The sequence below is a fragment of the Oncorhynchus mykiss genome, chromosome 27 (genome assembly GCF_057628025.1).
Source record: "Oncorhynchus mykiss isolate SJ-2025 chromosome 27, ASM5762802v1, whole genome shotgun sequence".
Classification (NCBI taxonomy): Eukaryota; Metazoa; Chordata; class Actinopteri; order Salmoniformes; family Salmonidae; genus Oncorhynchus; species Oncorhynchus mykiss.
Window position 1 is genome coordinate 2,584,301 of NC_143048.1, and position 20,985 is coordinate 2,605,285.

At 41.5% G+C, this 20,985-nt stretch overlaps 3 protein-coding genes across 6 annotated transcripts in view; 2 read left to right on the forward strand and 1 right to left on the reverse strand.

Moving 5' to 3' along the window:
• Positions 1-20,985, reverse strand: part of LOC110507309 (fibroblast growth factor 12) — a 256,067-nt gene that overhangs the window by 191,656 nt on the left and 43,426 nt on the right. The window lies entirely within an intron of this gene.
• On the forward strand, positions 649-6,562 carry LOC110507041 (claudin-15-like; the record flags this gene model as incomplete). Its single annotated transcript, XM_090223440.1, has 4 exons — positions 649-802; positions 5,308-5,481; positions 6,185-6,349; positions 6,477-6,562. Coding segments are annotated over 4 exons (579 nt in total), but the record flags the coding sequence as incomplete, so codon positions are not given.
• Positions 18,541-20,985, forward strand: part of atg16l1 (autophagy related 16 like 1) — a 54,625-nt gene continuing 52,180 nt past the window's right edge. For 2 of the 3 annotated variants that reach the window (XM_021587226.3, XM_021587228.3), the window contains exon 1: positions 18,548-18,926. The gene's annotated coding sequence lies outside the window, so the exon portion shown is untranslated. Of the gene's footprint in view, positions 18,927-20,985 lie in introns of all 3 variants that reach the window. The other variant, XM_021587227.3, reaches the window with a different exon arrangement.

Genomic DNA, 20,985 nt, shown 5'->3' on the forward strand with positions numbered 1-20,985 from the left:
TTTACCATGTAGGATTGCCTTTACTATTTCACTAAAAGAGTCTCATGTCTATCAAACTGAGAAAGGTGATGGTCTGCTCCCTCTTCAGTCCTTCACCAGTAAACCATTAACTAAGCTGTAAAACTATACATCTTTTCATACAGTAGGGCAGGCTTTGTACCCCTGAATCACTGTTGTCACCTGGATACAGAAAGGATGTCACTCACACCTTTATCAGAAGTCATGTGCGCTTTTTGTTTTTTAACAGGATGTCAAAAAGGCACATGAAAGACTGAGATCATAACGCAAAAGATGAGATAAAAAGTGCACTCTTAGGACTGAATAGGGTATTGTGTGTAGGGTGAGAAAATCGAGAGACTATGAGACTACAACAACAAAATGTGGAATAAGTCAAAGGGTATAGGCACTGTATGTCGGTAGTTCAGATAAAGTATTTTCCTGGTTGTTAAAACCACATTAACAAAACGTCTTTGTACAACCATCATACAATCTGACCATGATGACATAAAATACATCATATTGACGACAGTGCAACCAGTTTTGCCAACTGGGATATAGCTAACACTCATTGTTTGTAGGTTAATAACTACTACATAACAAAAACATTTTGTTCTGCCTTCTCTCTTCCAAGTAAATCAGGCAGCATGACTGACCACTAAGCTTTTAGCCTTCCAGGTCCTGGGTCTGTCTTTAGGGGTGATGGGCTGGTGTCTGGAGAACAGCGACACTAGTTCCTATTCCTGGAGGGTCCACAGCCACTCTCAGGCTGTCACAACCAACAACTGGCAGTTTGAGGGCCTGTGAATGACCTGTGGGCTCTGTGCAGTGCCAGAGATACAAGACTGTACTGGGGCTACCAGTTGAGAGACACATGGAGGGCTCAGTGCAATACTCACATGGAGTATTAAAGGGCCAATCTTTAGTTTAAACAAAAACAAAATAGTTTTGGTAAACAGCGGAGGAAAGTTGTTGGAGAAATGTAACCACTTTCAAATTCAAAGAGCGCCATGGATGCATGAACTGACCATCCAAACTATAGTTTTAACCATGTTCAAAAAAATCCTCAGCAATCTATACAGAATACCCCATAATGACAAAGCGAAAACAGTTTTCAGACCCTTTGCTATGAGACTCGAAATTGAGCTCTGCTGCATCCTGTTTCCTACTGATCATCCTTGAAATGTTTCTACAACTTGATTGGAGTCCAACTGTGGTAAATTCAATTGATTGGATATGATTTGGAAAGGCGCACACCTGTCTATATAAGGTCCAACAGTTGACAGTGCATGTCAGAGTAAAAACCAAGACATGAGGTCGAAGAAGTTGTCTGTAGAGCTTCGAGACAGGGTTGTTGTTAAGGGAATTTTTATCAATGATGACTAATTATGTATACATTTCAATCAGGACTGACTAATCAGAATACTATTATGTTACTGTATATGTACTAATCAGAATACTATTATGTTGCTGTATATGTATGAGTTTTCTTTCTTGATCCCAGTACTGAATATAATGTGTGTGAATGTGGTCAAGAGTTAGAACAATGACTGTCTGTTCCTTGGTAGAAATGAATGAACGATATCTTCAGACTGGCTAGAATGCTTATCTACACAAGAAGACCTTGACTTATAAATTATATGATCTTAATAGGGAGAGACGATGTGAGAACCATACAGCCTTTGTACTGGAACGGAGATGGCACGGGTTGGTGCTGAAACTAATGACGTCATTTTCAGTTTATAACCTGTGGTAAACTGTATCGTGTTCAGTACTCGTGAATAAAGGCTGCTATTTGACTTTAAGACCGGGCTCTGTCGATCTCTATAAAATAAGGATCTTACAAATTCTTATGAATTGACAGTGTTTAATTTTAATTGGGAATTAAAACAGAGGAATTAAATTCCTGCAACAATTGTGTCGAGGCACAGATCTGGGGAAGGGTACCAAAACATTTCTGCAGCATTGAAGGTCCCCAAGAACACAGTGGCCTCCATCCTTCTTAAATGGAACAAGTTTAGAACCACCAAGACACTTCCTAGAGCTGGCCGCCTAGCCAAACTGAACAATCGTTGGAGAAGGACCTTGGTCAGGGAGGTGACCAAGAACCCGATAGTCACTCTAATAGAGCTCTATAGTTCCTCTATGGAGATGGGAGAACCTACCGGAAGCACAGCCATCTCTGCAGCACTCCACCAATCAGGGCTTTTTCAGGCCTTTAGTGACCAGACGGAAGCAACTCCTCAGTAAAAGTAACATGGCAGCCCGCATGGAGTTTGCCAAAAGATTCTCTGGTCTGATGAAACCAAGATTGAACTATTTGGCTTGAATGCCAAGTGTCACATCTGGAGGAAACCTGGCACCATCCCTACGGTGAAGCATGGTGGTGGCAGAATCATGCTGTGGGGATGTTTTTCAGTGGCAGAGACTGGGAGACCAGTCAGGATCGAGGCAAAGATGAACAGAACAAAGTACATAGAGATCCTTGATGCAAACCTGCTCCAGAGCGTTCCGGACCTCAGACTGGGGCGAAGGTTCACCTTCCAATAGGACAACGACCCTAAGCACACAGCCAAGGCAACGCAGGAGTGGCCTGGGACAAATTTCTGAATGTCCTTGAGTGGCCCGGACTTGAACCCGATCGAACACGACCTGAAAATAGCTGATCAGCAACACCCATTCATCCTGACAGAGCTTGAGAGGATCTGCAGAGAGGAATGGGAGAAACTCCCTAAATACAGTTGTGCCAAGCTTGTAGCGTCATAACCAAGGAGATTGTAGGCTGTAATCGCTGCCAAAGGTGCTTCAATTAAGTATTGAGTAAAGGGTCTGAATGCAAACATTTCAAACATTTCTAAAAAAACTTTTTTTGCTTTGTCATTATGGGCTATTGTTTGTATAACGGAAGAGGTCGTTTAAAGAGTTATCTTGAATTAAACTTTAAATGTCTTTACCTATCACATCAATAAACAGTCATCTTAATAATCATTATCTCTTATCATATCATCATTCGGAACAGTTGTAATCTCATCCATCTGCAAAAACTGAATCCTTACTCTTGATTCAGTACTACACAAATTGGTTTAATTATGTATTTACTAGCTAACTATATAATAACAGGATAACATATACACTTAATACATGAGACAAAGGTCCCTAGTGGACTTTTACAATACGGTGGCTTTTTACACAACAACATGGAGCAAGAGAAAAAGACACTCATCGTCGATACTTTTCAGAACTATCCTCACATTTATCATATAGTTTGCACATGAACCGCTGCCCATTTGGAATAAGGAATCATGTGTGATTTGACAAGAGTAGTAGGATGGTTTGAAGAGTTTGAGATATTTGACTCAGGACAGCTAATCAGCTGTACCAGTGATTGTCTGAGAGGGGAATTTATTTTACCCCTCGTGTTGGTATTCAGGATTCGGACCACGGTGGACATGAGCTGCAGCTCGCCGTCTCTCTGGTCTAAAAGAAGGTGAGTTTATTTCTTCACCTCATGTTGAGGTTTAAAGTTCCAACCATTTCAAAGATGTAGCTCTCACCTCATGTTTCCTGGTCTCTGAGATTCAGCGTTTAAACCACTTTAGACTTGGGCTGCAACTCCCCATCTTTCCTGGTCTACTGTTAATTTCTGTGGGCAATCCTTTTATGCACTCAAGTCAAAAGGGGACGGTTCCGTCAGTCTGACATGCTCTCTGACCTCATTCAGGGCGTGGCTACTTACTATGAACAGTAGATAGGAGATTCTCTTATCCCTCCTAAAATCACATTCATATCTTAACAAATATACGTCAATAATTTTCCATATTATATGCACAACATTGGATGGAAACTTGACAGATAAAGGGGATATACTTTCCAAGTTACAGTATTTATTTTATACCAGTGTTAATGATATAACAAAATACTGACCACACTGACCATTCCCCACATTCTTATGTTAGAAATATTGATCCAGTATTCAGTTTTGGACGTGTTAGAGTTTTGGCGAGAAAAGCTGTCTGTTAACAAAGACATTCCTTTGCTTGATACTAAAGGGGGAGAAAGATCCCCCTTCTCCTGTACTTTACAACAGGGTATAAACTGTCAAATATCTTCCTCGGATACCACAAAGACATACTTCCTTCCCTGGTAGATGCCTCAAGTTCCAAAATGAGGAGTGTGTATGCACGGACATTGGTTTGTGGGCAAAAGCACTATATAAACATTGCAAAGGCGCCTTTCGATTAACAAATGCCAGCCAACAGTGTGACCCTAGCAGTTACATTAAAATCCTTAGACTCTTGATGCAGTTTTACATTTGTAAGGTGAATATTCTGCTTTGATAAGTGTCCATACAGCACAAATTAATTAAGAAACTGAGCAAAGATCTAAAGAAGTATTTGCGTTACAAAAGTATTGTGTAGTTGAGACTGACATACTGTATCTGTTAAATAAATTGTAGCATGCCTGTAGTACAGCTTCTATATTAGGACAGCCTCAGCAGGACTTTTTGAAGCTGTTCTCATAATGGACACTGTAGTACGGTAGTCTTTTTGAATTCCTTTCCAATGTGACGGACACTTTCACCTGGCTACCTCCGGATTGAAGAATGCATGCCATATGGTCTCAGTTTCAGGCCATGAAAGTACTCTGGATGTAAATCGCACAAGTATGTATCATTGTATGATCGCTCAGTCAATCATTGACAGTCACACTGACCTTGGTTTCCTTTCACCTCTATGACACAGCAACAGGCTCCTAGATAACCACATGTTCATAAGAATGAAGAACTGAAGTCAGAACCGTAGTCACCTTACCACCAAAGGTCAGAGTACTTTCATTGTTACAGAGAGAGAATAAAAGAGTTTTGTCTAACCTGAAAATAATAGTGAGCATATTCTAAGGAGATACCAATGGCAGGTATCTATTGTGAAACTCCTGATTTAATAGTTGAGGAAGTCAAACAGTGTCATTGCTTTCGATTAACCAATCTTTCATATTGTTTATCTCCTTAGACTACCCCTAAGCTCAAAACCCTTGTCACTGTCACCTTATAGGTGAAGCCTCTATGGTTTTTACTTGCCTCTTATCACTTATCACTGCTTTTGAAACAAGACAACAGACACCCAGCACATTGGACACCAAGCAGGAACATAGGACAACTTACATATCTCGTGAGGCCATTTTCAATCATCCTGTGTGTCTGAGGGTTTCAACCTCAAGCCATTAGAAGCCTTTTCCTACACTTGTGTGTGTGTGTGCTCTGGGTGATCATGTCGACGGCGGTGGAACTAACTGGGTTCCTGTTGTGCGTAGCAAGCTGCCTGCTCACAGGCTCCTCACTAGCCAATGACTACTGGAAGATGTCCTCAGTGTCTGTCAGTGTCATCGTATCCACACGTCAGTTCCAGAATCTATTTCACTCGTGTGCCGAGAACAGCGCCGGCATTAGGAACTGGAAAGACTTTGAGTCTATGCTCGCTCTGCCTGGTAGGTTCTGGACTGACTGCTACTTCCAAACTGGACCAATAGATAATCTCCAAAACCTGTCCCAAACATTATTGGCAAATGAGTTTGACACCCCTTGTCAAAGGGAACTCTAAAGGGAAAAGTTTCCTGCTCCTCTGTCACTCCCTCTTAAACAAATGGTTAATGTTGTGCGATGCGATTTTGCTGTGTGAAGGTCAGTCAATTACATACAGCAACCTTAACTAGTCCGCTTTGTTGGATTCCTGATGTTGCCAAATGTTTTAAGAATAAGAGCAACACAATCTGTCTTCATATTTTCAATGAAGTGTCACTTCAGAAAACATGAATGATCCATGTATTGCTACAGTTCTGTATATTAGACACACCCTATATCTGATTTAACGCCATTTGTTTGTGTGTTCTGTAGTTGACATACAGGAAGTTGAAATAGGCATTTAGCGGTGTCTAACAATGAAAAAAGGCCACCAGTACTTGCTTGATAGCATCAATTGAAGTCTGTTTATTTTCTTTAGGCAACATGTCCCACTAGCACACCCTGCAAAATTTCTGCTATGCCTTCTTTAGTGTGTGTGTGTGTTGTGAGACACGCAAGGGGATAGAGTTGAGCACATTTCCCGTATTGACTCCAAGGCCCAGTCTGCTCAGGCCCTCTATCGATCCAATGTCTGTTGTTGACTGGAACTCTGTTTCTTCCTGTGGTCAGATTACATACAGGCATGTCGAGCCCTGATGATCATCGCTCTGCTCCTGGGTCTAGCGTCCATCATTGTGTCAGTGCGGGGGCTGAAATGCACAGAGATCGGCAGCACTTCTGAACAGGTCAAGGGCGAAATCACTCTGTCCTGCGGCAGCTTGTTCATCTTATCAGGTGTGTCCCCAACTGCCAGCATCATCACCTGAGTACCAATCTCTCTCTCTCGCTTCTTCTTCCCCCCCACTCCGCATCTCTCTTTCTTCTGCCGTTTATCAACCATCTCAATCTGCCTCTCCTGCAGGTCTTTCCACCTTGACTGCTGTGTCATGGTACGCTGCGCGGGTGGTGCAGGAGTTCCATGATCCATTCCTTGCAGGAGTAAGGTGAATACACATCCCAAAAGCTGAAGGTACTGCCTGGGAATTGGCATTCTAGTTAGATCCTCAACCAATCAATTAAAACCTTGTTAATAAAAACATTTTATTGAAGGAATCATTCTGATTTGGTTATACACACACACGTAAAGTTGATTCATTCTCTGTCCCTGTAGGTTTGAGCTGGGTACAGGTCTATACAGGTCGGCCATTCTAGGTGGGGTCATGCTCTGCTGTTCCTGTAAGAGAGGTCCATCAGCACCACCAACAGGGTGAGTAATTGCGCCTACAAAGTTGAGTCCCAAATTACACATTAATCCCTATATAGTGCAGTATAGGGCTCTGGTCAAAAGTGGTGCACTATATAGCCATTTGGGATGCAACCAAAGACACTTCCTACTCCCAAAGCTAACGCGCAAGCTAACCATTATCCTACCAAAACCATGGTCTTGGTTGGGCAAAGAGAGGACAACGCTATCTCAAGTCTCCAGGCAGGTGATGGGCTAGCCAACACTAGTTAGCTAACAATTTCCCATCTGTTACATGAACTAGTCAAAGAAATCATTGTTGCCCAATCTTTTGTACCCTGCTTGTCTTACAGGGGATATTCATACAATTACTCAAAAACAAGCCGTGGACAACAGATCTACAGGGCAGCACCTGTGTCCGTCGGGGAGTTTAAAAAAGAAATCTTGTTGTTTGTTTGTCTGTTTCCATTTATTACTTCAGTAAAGTGTAATTTTACTGGTTTGCATTTGCTGTTATATTTGTGTTGTTTTGTTGTTGTTGTCTTCTTGAGTTGCGTGAGTCACTGTGAATATTAATGCAATGTTTATTACTTTGAAATGTTTCAAAAATAAAACAATTTCTCTATTGATGATTATTGTTCTATTGATATTTTATATCTAAATTAATAGAAAATATAAGCTATGCCACAACTCCAAATTAATGGACAAGATACCCACTGGCCACAGACTTCTAATCCACATCGGTTTAACGTAATTTCATTGAAATGATTGATTCAATCAGTGTGTGCCCAGTGGGTAAGTAGTGAATCCTTTGATTCTAATCTGACTATAGCCATATGTTCAAGTAATGTCTTGTGATTGCTCAGCTCCTTACTTGACATTTAATGAAAAAACATTGTGATATTCTGTTCTTTAACATTTCATCTGATATGTCTACAATGTGACTAATTTAGATACTTTGGTCAGAATCTGTTGTACAAATCTACAGTTGGACTGCTTCAAACAGGGAAAAATACAGTAATTGGTTCATATAACCAGCATCACTGTGCTAGATTATTTGTTTCACTTTCTCCCTTCACTTGCCACTGACTGGGCTTGAACCCCACTTAGAAAAAATGGTTAATTCGGTTTCTATATAGAACTTTTGGGGTCGTTGGTCAAAAGGTTATCTTTTATTAGAAAAATGTTCAAGCCTCTGAAGATAGAAAGTCAGCCTACAGGCTGAATGGTGTTTCCTCTGATACATTGGTGTGGCTGGCTTCTGGGTTAAGCGAGCAGTGTGTCAAGAAGAAGTGCGCCTTGGCAGGGTCGTGTTTCGGAGGACTCATGGCTCTCGACCTTCGTCTCTCCCGAGTCTGTAGTGGAGTTGCAGCGATGGGACAAGACTGTAAAACTACCAACTGGGGAGAAAAAAAGTTTTTAAACTAGAAAATAAAGAATAGATTAAGTTCTTCCAGAGTTTGAGTACTAAGCTACCTGTTTTTAGGAACGAGCCACTTAATTAGACACTTTATAAGCTAGCTAATAAATGATCATTTTAATTATTGGCTAAATAGGCTGCATTTAGACAGGAAGCCCAATTCTGTCTTTTGACCAATCAGATCAGCTCTGACAATGATCTGATGGGAATTGGGTTGCCTGTCTAAATACGGCCTTAGAGCTACAGACCCAGCCTGACATTGGCAATTAGCAAATTGTTATTTCAGTGTGGAGTCAGATGGGGGGGACGATGTTACATTTTTTTTTTTTCATTTTATTTCACCTTTATTTAACCAGGTAGGCTAGTTGAGAACAAGTTCTCATTTACAACTGCGACCTGGCCAAGATAAACACATAGCAGTGTGAACAGACAACAACACAAAGTTACACATGGAGTAAACAATAAACAAGTCAATAACACAGTAGAAAAAATAAAAAAATTGTCTATTTACATTGTGTGCAAAAGGCATGAGGAGGTAGGCTAATAATTACAATTTAGCAGGTTAACACTGGAGTGATAAATGATCAAATGGTCATGTGCAGGTAGAGATACTGGTGTGCAAAAGAGCAGAAAAGTAAATAAATAAAAACAGTATGGGGATGGGGTAGGTAAATTGGGTGGGCTATTTACCGATGGACTATGTACAGCTGCAGCGATCGGTTAGCTGCTCAGATAGCAGATGTTTAAAGTTGGTGAGGGAGATAAAAGTCTCCAACTTCAGCGATTTTTGCAATTCGTTCCAGTCACAGGCAGCAGAGAACTGGAAGGAAAGGTGGCCAAATGAGGTGTTGGCTTTAGCGATGGTCAGTGAGATACACCTGATGGAGCGCGTGCTACGTGTGTAACGGTGTAAGAAGAGTGAACTGAATGCTGATAACCTCTGTTGAATGTGCATGATGGGCTTACAGAGGTAATAACCTCTCCCTCAATGTTAACAAAAGGAAAAAGCTGATTGTGGACTTCAGGAGACAGTAGAGGGAGCACGCCATCCACATTGATGGGGCTGCAGTGGAGAAGGTATAAAGCTTCAAGTTCCTCGGCATACACATCGCTGACAATCTGAAATGATCCACCCACACAGTGTAGCGAAGAAGGCGTGACAGCTCCTCTTCAACGTCAGGAAACGGAAGAAATTCGGCTTGACCCCTAAGGTTTAAAGATCATCAAGGACCTCAGCCACCCGACTCCCGGTCTGTTCACCCCATTACCATCCAGAAGGCAAGGTCAGTAAAAGGTGCATCAAAGCTGGGACCGAGAGACTGAAAAACAGCTTCTATCGCACTGTTAAATAATCGGCCTCCTCCCACAGTGCTGCAATGAACATTAGTCACTGTCACGAGCCGGCTACCACCCGGTTACTCAACCCTGCACCTTAGATGCTGCTACCTATGTACATAAACATGGAACACTGTCATTTGGAACACTGTCACTTAAAAAAATGTTTACATACCATTTTATCCACTTCATATGTACAGTTGAAGTCGGAAGTTTACATACACTTTGGTTGGAGTCATTAAAACTCGTTTTTCAATCACTCCACAAATTTCTTGTTAACAAACTATAGCTTTGCCAAGTCGGTTAGGACATCTACTTTGTGCATGACACAAGTAATTTTTCCAACAATTGTTTACAGACAGATTATTTCACTTATAATTCACTGTATCACAATTCCAGTGGGTCAGAAGTTTACATTCACTAAGTTGACTGTGCCTTTAAACAGCTTGGAAAATTCCAGAAAATTATGCTGACATAACCTGAAAGGCGTCTCAGCAAGGAAGAAGCCACTGCTCCAAAACTGCCATAAAAAAAAGCCAGACTACAGTTTGCAACTGCACATGGGGACAAAGATTGTACTCTTTGTATAAATGTCCTCTGGTCTGATGAATCAAAAATAGAACTGTTTGGCCATAATGACCATCGTTATGTTTGGAGGAAAAAGAGGGAGGCTTGCAAGCCGAAGAACACCATCCCAACCGTGAAGCATGGGGGTGGCAGCATCATGTTGTGGGGGTGCTTTGCTGCAGGAGGGACTGGTGCACTTCACAAAATAGATGGCATCGTGGGAAATGTCAATGTCAATCTCAATACATCAGTCAGGTAGTTAAAGCTTGGTCGCAAATGGGTTTTCCAAATGGACAATGACCCCAAGCATACTTCCAAAGTTGTGGCAAAATGGCTTAAGGACAACAAAGTTTAGGTATTGGCCATCACAAAGCCCTGACCTCAATCCTATAGAAAATTTGTGGGCAGATCTGAAAAAGCCCTGACTCAGTTACACCAGCTCTGTCAGGGGGAATTGGCCAAAAATCACCCGACCTGAATATCTGATCATCTGCACAAAAAAAACTTCAACCCATAAGTTCTAATAACGATGAAGTCCTATGAAATATAGATCTTAATGTGGGAAGCTTGTGGAAGGCTACCCAAATTGTTTGACCCAAGTTAAACAATTTTTTAATATATTTTTTTTAATTTTACCCCTTTTTCGTGGTATCCAATTGTTTTAGTAGCTACTATCTTGTCTCATCGCTACAACTCCCGTACGGGCTCGGGAGAGACGAAGGTTGAAAGTCATGTGTCCTCCGATACACAATCCAACCAAGCCGCAATGCTTCTTAACACAGCGCGTATCCAACCCGGAAGCCAGCCGCACCAATGTGTTGGAGGAAACCTGGCAACCTTGGTTAGCGCGCACTGCACCCAGCCCGCCACAGGAGTCGCTGGTGCGCGAGACAAGGACATCCCTACCGGCCAAGCCCTCCCTAACCCGGACGACACTAGGCCAATTGTGCGTCGCCCCACGGATTTGATAAACAATGGAAAAAACAATATATATACAACTTGTATACCCACACGTAGATGTACGTAAGTGGTGTAAAAAGTATTCTGAGAAATGTTCAGAGTAGTCCCTTTATGGATCATTTGATAAAGATAAGATCAAAGCATTGTATGACTGTCTAAATGGTCTCGGGAAATAAAGTCTCAAACAAAGATTGGCATGTTTTCTATGCTTTTAAAACAGCATTTAACTGAAAAAATATAATGCCATGTTAATCAGAGTCTTCATTAGAAATTAAATTAACCAGCCACTATAGGGACGCCCCTTAGGGGAAACAAAATCTTTGGTACTGCAATGCCCACGGGTAAAAATAGATTAATCTGGCCTAAACATTATGGTTGGTAGATACGAGAGCCACTATATCCACTTTTGGTTAAAGTACGGGACCTGATTTACCCCTAACCAATAAAACTATAAATGCTTATGGGATTTCCTCTACCAACAAAACCCATGCCTTTTTAAATTGAACCAATTAATGTTGAACACGTAGAGACTTGTTAATTAACTAAACTTAAGGCCCAGTCTATCCTGTCTCTGGTGCCAGACTTATTATGGACAGATCACTCCATCTACAGTGGACTGATCAGTAGTGTTAGCCTAGTTATAATACTCTAGTCTCGAGAGCTACCTCAAAAAGGACGCTCCCTCCAAAGTTTCTCTTCCCTTCTGATTTGGCCGATGTATTTTATAAATTTGGTGCATTACATATTCCTCTTAAAATAATAATGTGAAGCAGAAAGTGAATACAGAAATTGGTAATAAATACATAGAGTAACATTGTAAGGGTAGACTAAAATGAAAACAATGCCTTCCAATATGGAGAAAGTTATCATGTTTGTTTTGTTTGATTTTAAACCTTGCAATAGGGGTAAAAGCAGGACATTGTTTGAGAGTGATGTGTCTTAGCAGTAGTGATTGAGAATGTTTTTTTCTGCTGGAAAGTTTAGAAGGGTTTTAGTTGAAGGTAACAGATATGGAGAGAAACAAAGACATTGATAAAGAAGGTAAAGTGGAAAGATTAACGGTACGATCTATCAGTTGATGTCAGATGTAATGAGTGTTGCCAGTATGTGAATGGTAATATGTTATTAGTGCCTTTCAGATATTTTAGTAATTTGAAAATGCTGAGGTTTTAATACAAGGTCACATGACGAACAGAGGGATTGAGCCTCTGGTGTTTGGGTTAGAGATGAGCTTCCTGTGGACAAATAGATAAGCCGCCATTGAAAGTGAGTGGTACTCACTGAACTCAAACAGACTGTAAGTGACACAATGGGACATTTGAGACAGAGGTATGAATAATTGAATGAGAGATGTTGTTGACCATTTTCAATTATTATTACTCAATTCTATAGTTTGGGTAACACCAGTGATTTAAGTAAGAAGGTAATGTAATCTAAAACAATAATATTATTACATTACGTGGAACTGTGTCCAAAATTGAAGTAGATCCAAGTAAATGTTTGAATATTGAGCTTATAAGCCAGCACCAACATTTTGAAGGACCTAGTAGAGTTGTTAAACAACATGTTTCATATTTTGACTAGTTGATGTCACAGGGACAGTCAGTACAGAACATAAGTCAATGCAACAGGTAAAAATGATAAGATTACAAGAAAGGGGCACTGGGATTGTTTACTTTAGAAGATGCCTATTCTGCTTAATGGGACACTGTATCATCTGATGTGTCTCAAGTATGATTCTGGGTACGCATGGTTTTATCAAGACATAATGCCCAAAGATGCAGTAAACTTGATTAAGAATTTTTAGGACTGATTAAAATGAAGAAAACTAAGTATATGTTTATTTTATTTCTTCCAGGACTGATGGAATGTCCACTACCAAATTTTCTGATGAGTTTACCAATGATTCTGTATCTCTCCCATTGAAAGGCGTCCTGAGGCAGGAACAGTATAAAGGTACCCAGATCCGGTTGTTAAGGGAGCTCCAAAATGAAGTAATGCCAGGCCATTTTGTTTGTTTTTACCCTACATTTTACCACCCACGACAGCACCTACACACAACCCACCTGTTATGAATATTTGTTAGTGATGTTAATACTGTGCTTCATTTATTGTGTGGGGTCTTTTTATTTGGTTTTAGTGTTTTTTTCATGGGTTAGAAAGGATGCAGCTTAAATGGCACACAAATAACATTTTATGAAGTATCTATTGTGCAAGTTTTGCTTGCAAACATGCAAGTCTATTGCTCAGAAATGTACAGAACAACCCAATGTAAAACTGGTACACAAAATGTTTGAAATGTTTTTAAACAATGAGTCTGAGGAAGAGGGAAAGAAAGGGGAAAGAAACACTCACTTAATGGGGTTGCATGACCTCTGATCTCTGTTCTGACTTTCTGGTGAGGCCTGATCACCCTCACCAGAAAGGCTAGAGACATATGGTGAGATTTAATTGTAGCGCTGATACATTGGAAGAAGGTTATCATTTATTAATAGTCCTATGTGTGTTTCGGACCACGAGAAGGACCGAGAGCGTTGCCCCTGAATGAGGGACACCTGTCTCTAGTCTATTTCACTATTTCTTGAATTACCTTATGGGATACAATTATTTATTTTATGGAGTTATCAAGAGTTGTAATTCAAATTGTATTTGTTATTCTGATTTGTGAATGTTTTATTTAAGGCAAGTCGTCCAGGTCCTGAGGCAGCAAAGCATCCCCAAGCCATCACACTACCACCACCATGCTTGACCGTTGGTATGAGGTTCTTACTGTGGAATGCAGGGTTTGGTTTTCGCCAGGCATAATGGGACCCATGTTGTCCAAAATGTTGACTCAGGTTTGCCAAAAAGCACCTAGAAGAATGTTCTATGGATAGATGATTCAAAAGCATAACTTTATTTTACATGTTTTATGCTTTAGTGTTAAGATGTCCCTTCACTGGAACTAAGGGCCCTAGCCTGAACCATGAAAAACAGCCCCAGACCATTATTCCTCCTCCACCAAACTTTACAGTTGGCACTATGCATTGGGGCAGGTAGCATTCTCCTGGCATCCGCCAAATCCAGATTCATCTGTTGGACTGCCAGATGGTGAAACGTGATTCATCACTCCAGAGAACACGTTTCCACTGCTCCAGAGTCCAATGGCCTCAAGCTTTACACCACTCCAACTGACGCTTGGCATTGCGCATGGCGATCTTAGGCTTGTGTGCGGCTGCTCGGCAATGGAAACCTACAGTGCCTTGCGAAAGTATTCAGCCCCCTTGAACTTTGCGACCTTTTGCCACATTTCAGGCTTCAAACATAAAGATATAAAACTGTATTTTTTTGTGAAGAATCAACAACAAGTGGGACACAATCATGAAGTGGAACAACATTTATTGGATATTTCAAACTTTTTTAACAAATCAAAAACGGAAAAATTGGGCGTGCAAAATTATTCAGCCCCTTTACTTTCAGTGCAGCAAACTCTCTCCAGAAGTTCAGTGAGGATCTCTGAATGATCCAATGTTGACCTAAATGACTAATGATGATAAATACAATCCACCTGTGTGTAATCAAGTCTCCGTATAAATGCACCTGCACTGTGATAGTCTCAGAGGTCCGTTAAAAGCGCAGAGAGCATCATGAAGAACAAGGAACACACCAGGCAGGTCCCGAGATACTGTTGTGAAGAAGTTTAAAGCCGGATTTGGATACAAAAAGATTTCCCAAGCTTTAAACATCCCAAGGAGCACTGTGCAAGCGATAATATTGAAATGGAAGGAGTATCAGACCACTGCAAATCTACCAACACCTGGCCGTCCCTCTAAACTTTCAGCTCATACAAGGAGAAGACTGATCAGAGATGCAGCCAAGAGGCCCATGATCACTCTGGATGAAATGCAGAGATCTACAGCTGAGGTGGGAGACTCTGTCCATAGGACAACAATCAGTCGTATATTGCACAAATCTGGCCTTTATGGAAGAGTGGCAAGAAGAAAGCCATTTCTTAAAGATATCCATAAAAAGTGTCATTTAAAGTTTGCCACAAGCCACCTGGGAGACACACCAAACATGTGGAAGAAGGTGCTCTGGTCAGATGAAACCAAAATTGAACTTTTTGGCAACAATGCAAAACGTTATGTTTGGCGTAAAAGCAACACAGCTGAACACACCATCCCCACTGTCAAACATGGTGGTGGCAGCATCATGGTTTGGGCCTGCTTTTCTTCAGCAGGGACAGGGAGGATGGTTAAAATTGATGGGAAGATGGATGGAGCCAAATACAGGACCATTCTGGAAGAAAACCTGATGGAGTCTGCAAAAGACCTGAGACTGGGACGGAGATTTGTCTTCCAACAAGACAATGATCCAAAACATAAAGCAAAATCTACAATGGAATGGTTCAAAAATAAACATATCCAGGTGTTAGAATGGCCAAGTCAAAGTCCAGACCTGAATCCAATCGAGAATCTGTGGAAAGAACTGAAAACTGCTGTTCACAAATGCTCTCCATCCAACCTCACTGAGCTCGAGCTGTTTTGCAAGGAGGAATGGGAAAACATTTCAGTCTCTCGATGTGCAAAACTGATAGAGACATACCCCAAGCGACTTACAGCTGTAATCGCAGAAAAAGGTGGCGCTACAAAGTATTAACTTAAGGGGGCTGAATACTTTTGCACGCCCAATTTTTCAGTTTTTGATTTGTTAAAAAAGTTTGAAATATCCAATAAATGTCGTTCCACTTCATGATTGTGTCCCACTTGTTGTTGATTCTTCACAAAAAAATACAGTTTTATATCTTTATGTTTGAAGCCTGAAATGTGGCAAAAGGTCGCAAAGTTCAAGGGGGCCGAATACTTTCGCAAGGCACTGTATTTCATGAAGCTCGCAACAAACAGTTATTGTGCTGATGTTGCTTCCAGATGCAGTTTGGAACTCGGTAATGAGTGTTGCAACCGAAGACAGATGATTTTTACGCTCTACACGTTTCAGCACTTGGCGGTCCTGTTCTTTGAGCTTGTGTGACCTACCACTTTGTGGCTAAGCCATTGTTGCTCCGACACATTTCCACTTCACAATAACAGCACTTACATTTGACCGGGGCAGCTCTAGTAGTGCATAAACTTGACAAACTGACTTGTTGGAAAGGTGGCATCCTATGATGGTGCCATGTTGAAAGTCTCTGAGCTCTTCAGTAAGGCCATTCTACTGCCTTATGGTGATTGTATAGCTGTGTGCTCGATTTTAAACATCTGTCAGCGACGGGTGTGGTTGAACTAGCCGAATCCACTGATTTGAAGGGGTGTCCACATACTTTTGTATATATATTGTATTAGTTACGTCTATAATTGACCAATGGGAACACTTTTATTGGCATAGACAACACTGTTCAATCAAGAGCTTCTAACCAGTGCGCTTTTGATACACTGACTCCTTTCGATACACCCAAAAGTCCAGGACGCAGCTAGAGTACCTACCAAGGAGCATCGGTACATTGTAGGAAAGATGGCAGAAGCGGACACTGAAGTGGATTGTGAATCTAATGATGCTAGAATCAAGGAGAATTGGAGTATTGTCCAAAAGAATGGAAAATGGAGTGCTGAAAAGTGCTGAAAATGTCCCTTCGGATCTTGTACGAGCATGGTTTATTAATGAGGAGCAGCTAATCGAAATACCAATCTTGAAGAATCCATTTGAGCTATCCAAACTGGTAGAGAGAGTAATGGGTGAAGTGAAGGCTGTGAGGATCACGAGAGGCGGGCTGATTTGATTTTTGCACTTCTGCGGATCAGAAGGAACATGTGTTGCGTCTCACCCGATTTGATAAGTTTGACGTGTCGTATGCGTCTCTTCGGAACAGGTCACCCCTCAAGGGGTTAATATCTGGCGTCTCGTGGGAAGTCGATGTTGAAGAAATGAAAAATATTCTGGGAGTGATTGATGCATGTTGGATGAATCGTGTGGTGAATGATGAATAAGTGAAGAGTTTATCTGTTCTTTTGTTTTTTGAAATGGAGTCTCTCCCTACTCAAGTGCAGTTGGAGTATATCAACTACAGAGTCAGAGCATTTATCCCAAGACCAATGCAGTGTGATCATAGTAAAGCTTTTGGTCATTTTTCAAGTGTTTGCAGAAGGGAGAAACTGAGATGTCCAAGTTGTGGAATAGATCATATCATGTGTTATAAAAGTGATGTAACATGTTGCAATTGAGGTAGGAACCATGGAGCCACGTCTTTTGAATGCCCGACAAGGGTGAAAGAAAATGATGTGGCCAAAGTTAAGGTTGTCCAGAGCATTTCATATGCAGCAGCTGTTAAAAGGTTTGAGGGTTTGAATGGTGCTCCTGATGTGTCCATGGTGGTGGATAGGCCTTCATTGCAGGCTGCAGGCAGTGGTGGATTTAGGTAGAGGCACATGGGCAGCCGCCCAGGGCGGGACAGGGCGCCCGCACAAAAAAATACGGAATGGTGACATTTGCGTGATCGGTTTTCTATCGCTCATTTGCACGTCACGTCAATGATATCATGTCACCATGTGGGACTGTGGGTCAATTAACCTTGACAGAGTGGGCCCCCTGATTCTAGCTTGTGAGCTAGACAGGCTACTGCCTGGGAAGGTCTCCCACTCAGAACTACAAGATGGGGAGGGGGGCGGGCGTAGGTTGACCTCAGGTCTCCCCACTGGAAGCCCGAGGTAGGGGGAGCAGGGGAATCTATCAAATAGCGCACCTCTAACTTTGTACAGTAGTAATGCAATTAGTAAAATCAGTCACACCACGAAATGCTACAAAATAAACCACAATTCATTCATAGTTTCATAGACATATTGTTGGATTTTTTTCTGGTTTGTGCGGAATCGTTAGGAATAATATAAAACCAGTCTGCACACCACCAAGGTGAATTGGTTTAGTCTTGACTCTTCGTTGACAGTGTTGGGGGATGGGTAACATATTGATGCTCGAGTGCCAAATCAACACAAATTTGTTTCTATTTGTCTTTGTTACTTATTTTTGATATTTGAGTCTTATTTTTGTATATATATATATATATATAGTTTTAAATGTTATGATAATTTATTTGTGTTGTTCCAAATGTCTGAGGGGGGCTGAAGGGGTCGGGGGTCGCCCAAGGAGCCATACAAGCTAGAAACCCCACTGGCTGCAGGGGTTGCCTTTCATCAGCAGAACCCTGATATTTCAAAGGTTAAGAAGGTAGACTTTGTGGCCTTTATAACTATGGTGATTAATGGCACTGCCAAGGTGGAGAGAAGGTCCAGGAAAATAGTATTATTGTGGATGTGCCGGAGAGGTTTCTCGGTGGAGGAGTTATATGGAATATTGTCACAAGCCGTATCACCCTCTCAGATCCTACAGCCTGAGAAGGGAGATATGGAGATTTGAAAGAAGGAAGAAGTGGGAGTTTTGGTCAATTGACAATTTTTTGGGGGGTGGATTAAGTTAGTTTCTCTATCATGTATGGATTAGATTCTTTTCCCCTTTTTTTAAAAAACCCGTCCAGTTGGTGGCGCCAATACATATTTTTGGGATGTAGTCCGCCATAAAACCCACAGAAGAAGAAGCAGTACCTACACCTGGTTGTTTGTGACCAAAATGTGCAATCCGAGATGATTTTCTGTTTATTTTATAAATAGTTTTGGCTCTCGTCTCGGCTGATGAATATCGACTATCTTAATTCGCTACCGTTTGCTAGCTGGCTGTTAGGTATCACAAGCTAGCCATGTGGTTTAAATAGGAAAACTTTTTTCAAAACATCAACCAACGCCAATTTAGCACAAGTAAGCAGCTGAAAACTACTAAATGTCATGATCTGAGTGGATGTGGAACTACCTACGCTAGCTAACGTAAGTTAACATTTTCCATTCCTCTTGATGCTATTCATCACGCTAGCTAATGACTGCGTGTTTGAAAACATCGCTACATAGCTTGCAAGCTAGCTAGCGTTAGCAGATAGCCTGCTAGCTAGCTTGTCGTACTATAGACGTAACGTACGAATTTGTAAAATTAAAACTACATGTATCGTTAGTTAGAAAACAACATTAGCTACACAAACTAACGTTAGGTATTTTTAACTAGCTGGCTACTAGCTAGTTAATGTAGGAGGCATTTGTGGCGTAAATTTAGCTAGCTAACGTTAGCTTGCTAACAAGCTCCTAGCTAGACCAGAGCGGGCTACCATAATCTTCAAAGTTGACAGGTGTTTAGCTGTTTATGATTGTGTATAGTACTTTCTTGCGCAGTCAATCGGGAGGCTATGCCTTTCACCAACACCACATGACGTTGTTACTGCTCTTGTATATGATTTAACAAGCCGAGCTCCCTGCCATCCAGGACCTCTGTCCAGGCTGTGTTAGAGGAAGGCCCAACATTTTTCAGACTCAAGTCACCCAAGCCATAGACTGTTCTCTCTGCTACCTCATGGCAATTGGAACCAACAGTACCCTAACAGCTTCTACCCCCAAGCCATGAGACTGCTAAATAGCGAATCAAATGGCTACCCGGACTGCTCGCATTGAACCTTTTCTCTCTCTCACTATATTACCTATTTTACGCACACACACTGGACTCTACCCACACACTTGCACATACTGACACCCCACCACACACACTACATGAGCCTGCACACATGCATACTGATGCCTCACACTTTCACACATGCTACTGTCTTATCTATGCTGTTGTAGTCACTTTACCCCTACCTAAACTCAGCAAAAAAATAAACGTCCTCTCACTGTCAACTGTTTATTTTCAGCAAACTTAACATCTGTAAATATGTATATGAACATATGATTCAACAACTGAGACATAAACTGAACAACTTCCATAGACATGTGACCAACAGAAATTGAATAATGTGTCCCTGAACAAAGGGTGGGGGGGTCAAAATCAAAAGTAAGTCAGTATCTGGTGTGGCCACCAGTTGCATTAAGTACTGCAGTGAATCTCCTCCTCATGGACTGCACCAGACTTGCCAGTTCTTGCTGTGAGATGTTACCCCACTCTTCCACCAAGGCACCTTGAAGTTCCTGGACATTTCTGGGGGGAATGGCCCTCGCCCTCCGATCCAACAGGTCCCAGATGTGCTCAATGGGATTGAGATCCGGGCTCTTCGCTGGCCATGGCAGAACATTGACATTCATGTCATGCACAGAACGAGCAGTATGGCTGGTGGCATCGTCATGCTGGAGGGTAATGTCAGTATGAGCCTGCAGGAAGGAAGGGAGGAGGTCTTCCCTGTAAACGCACAGAGTTGAAATTGCCTGCAATGACGACAAACTCAGTCTGATGCTGTGACACACTGCCCCAGACCATGACGGACCCTCCACCTCGAGTACAGGCCTCTGTAACGCTCATTCCTTCGACGATAAACGCGAATCCGACCATCACCCCTGGTGAGACAAAACTGCGACACGTCAGTGAAGAGCACTTTTTGCCAGTCCTGTCTCGTCCAGCGACTTTGTACCGATCCTTTGCAGGTGTTGTAACTAGAGGTCGACCGATTATGATTTTTCAACGCCGATACCAATTTATTGGAAGACCAAAAAAAGCCCATACCGATTTAATCGGCCAAAATATATGCTCCCATGACAATTACAACAATACTGAATGAACAATGAACACTTATTTTAACTTAATATAATACATAAAAATATATTTAGTCTCAAATAAATTATGAAACATGTCAAATTTGGTTTAAATAATGCAAGAACACTGTTGGAGAAGAAATAGTGCAATATGTGCCATGTAAAAAAACGACCGTATAAGTTCCTTGCTCAGAACATGAGAACATATGAAAGCTGGTGGTTCCTTTTAACACGAATCTTCAATATTCCCAGGTAAGAAGTTTTGGGTTGTAGTTATTAGTGGACTGTTTCTCTCTCTACTATTTGTATTTCATATACC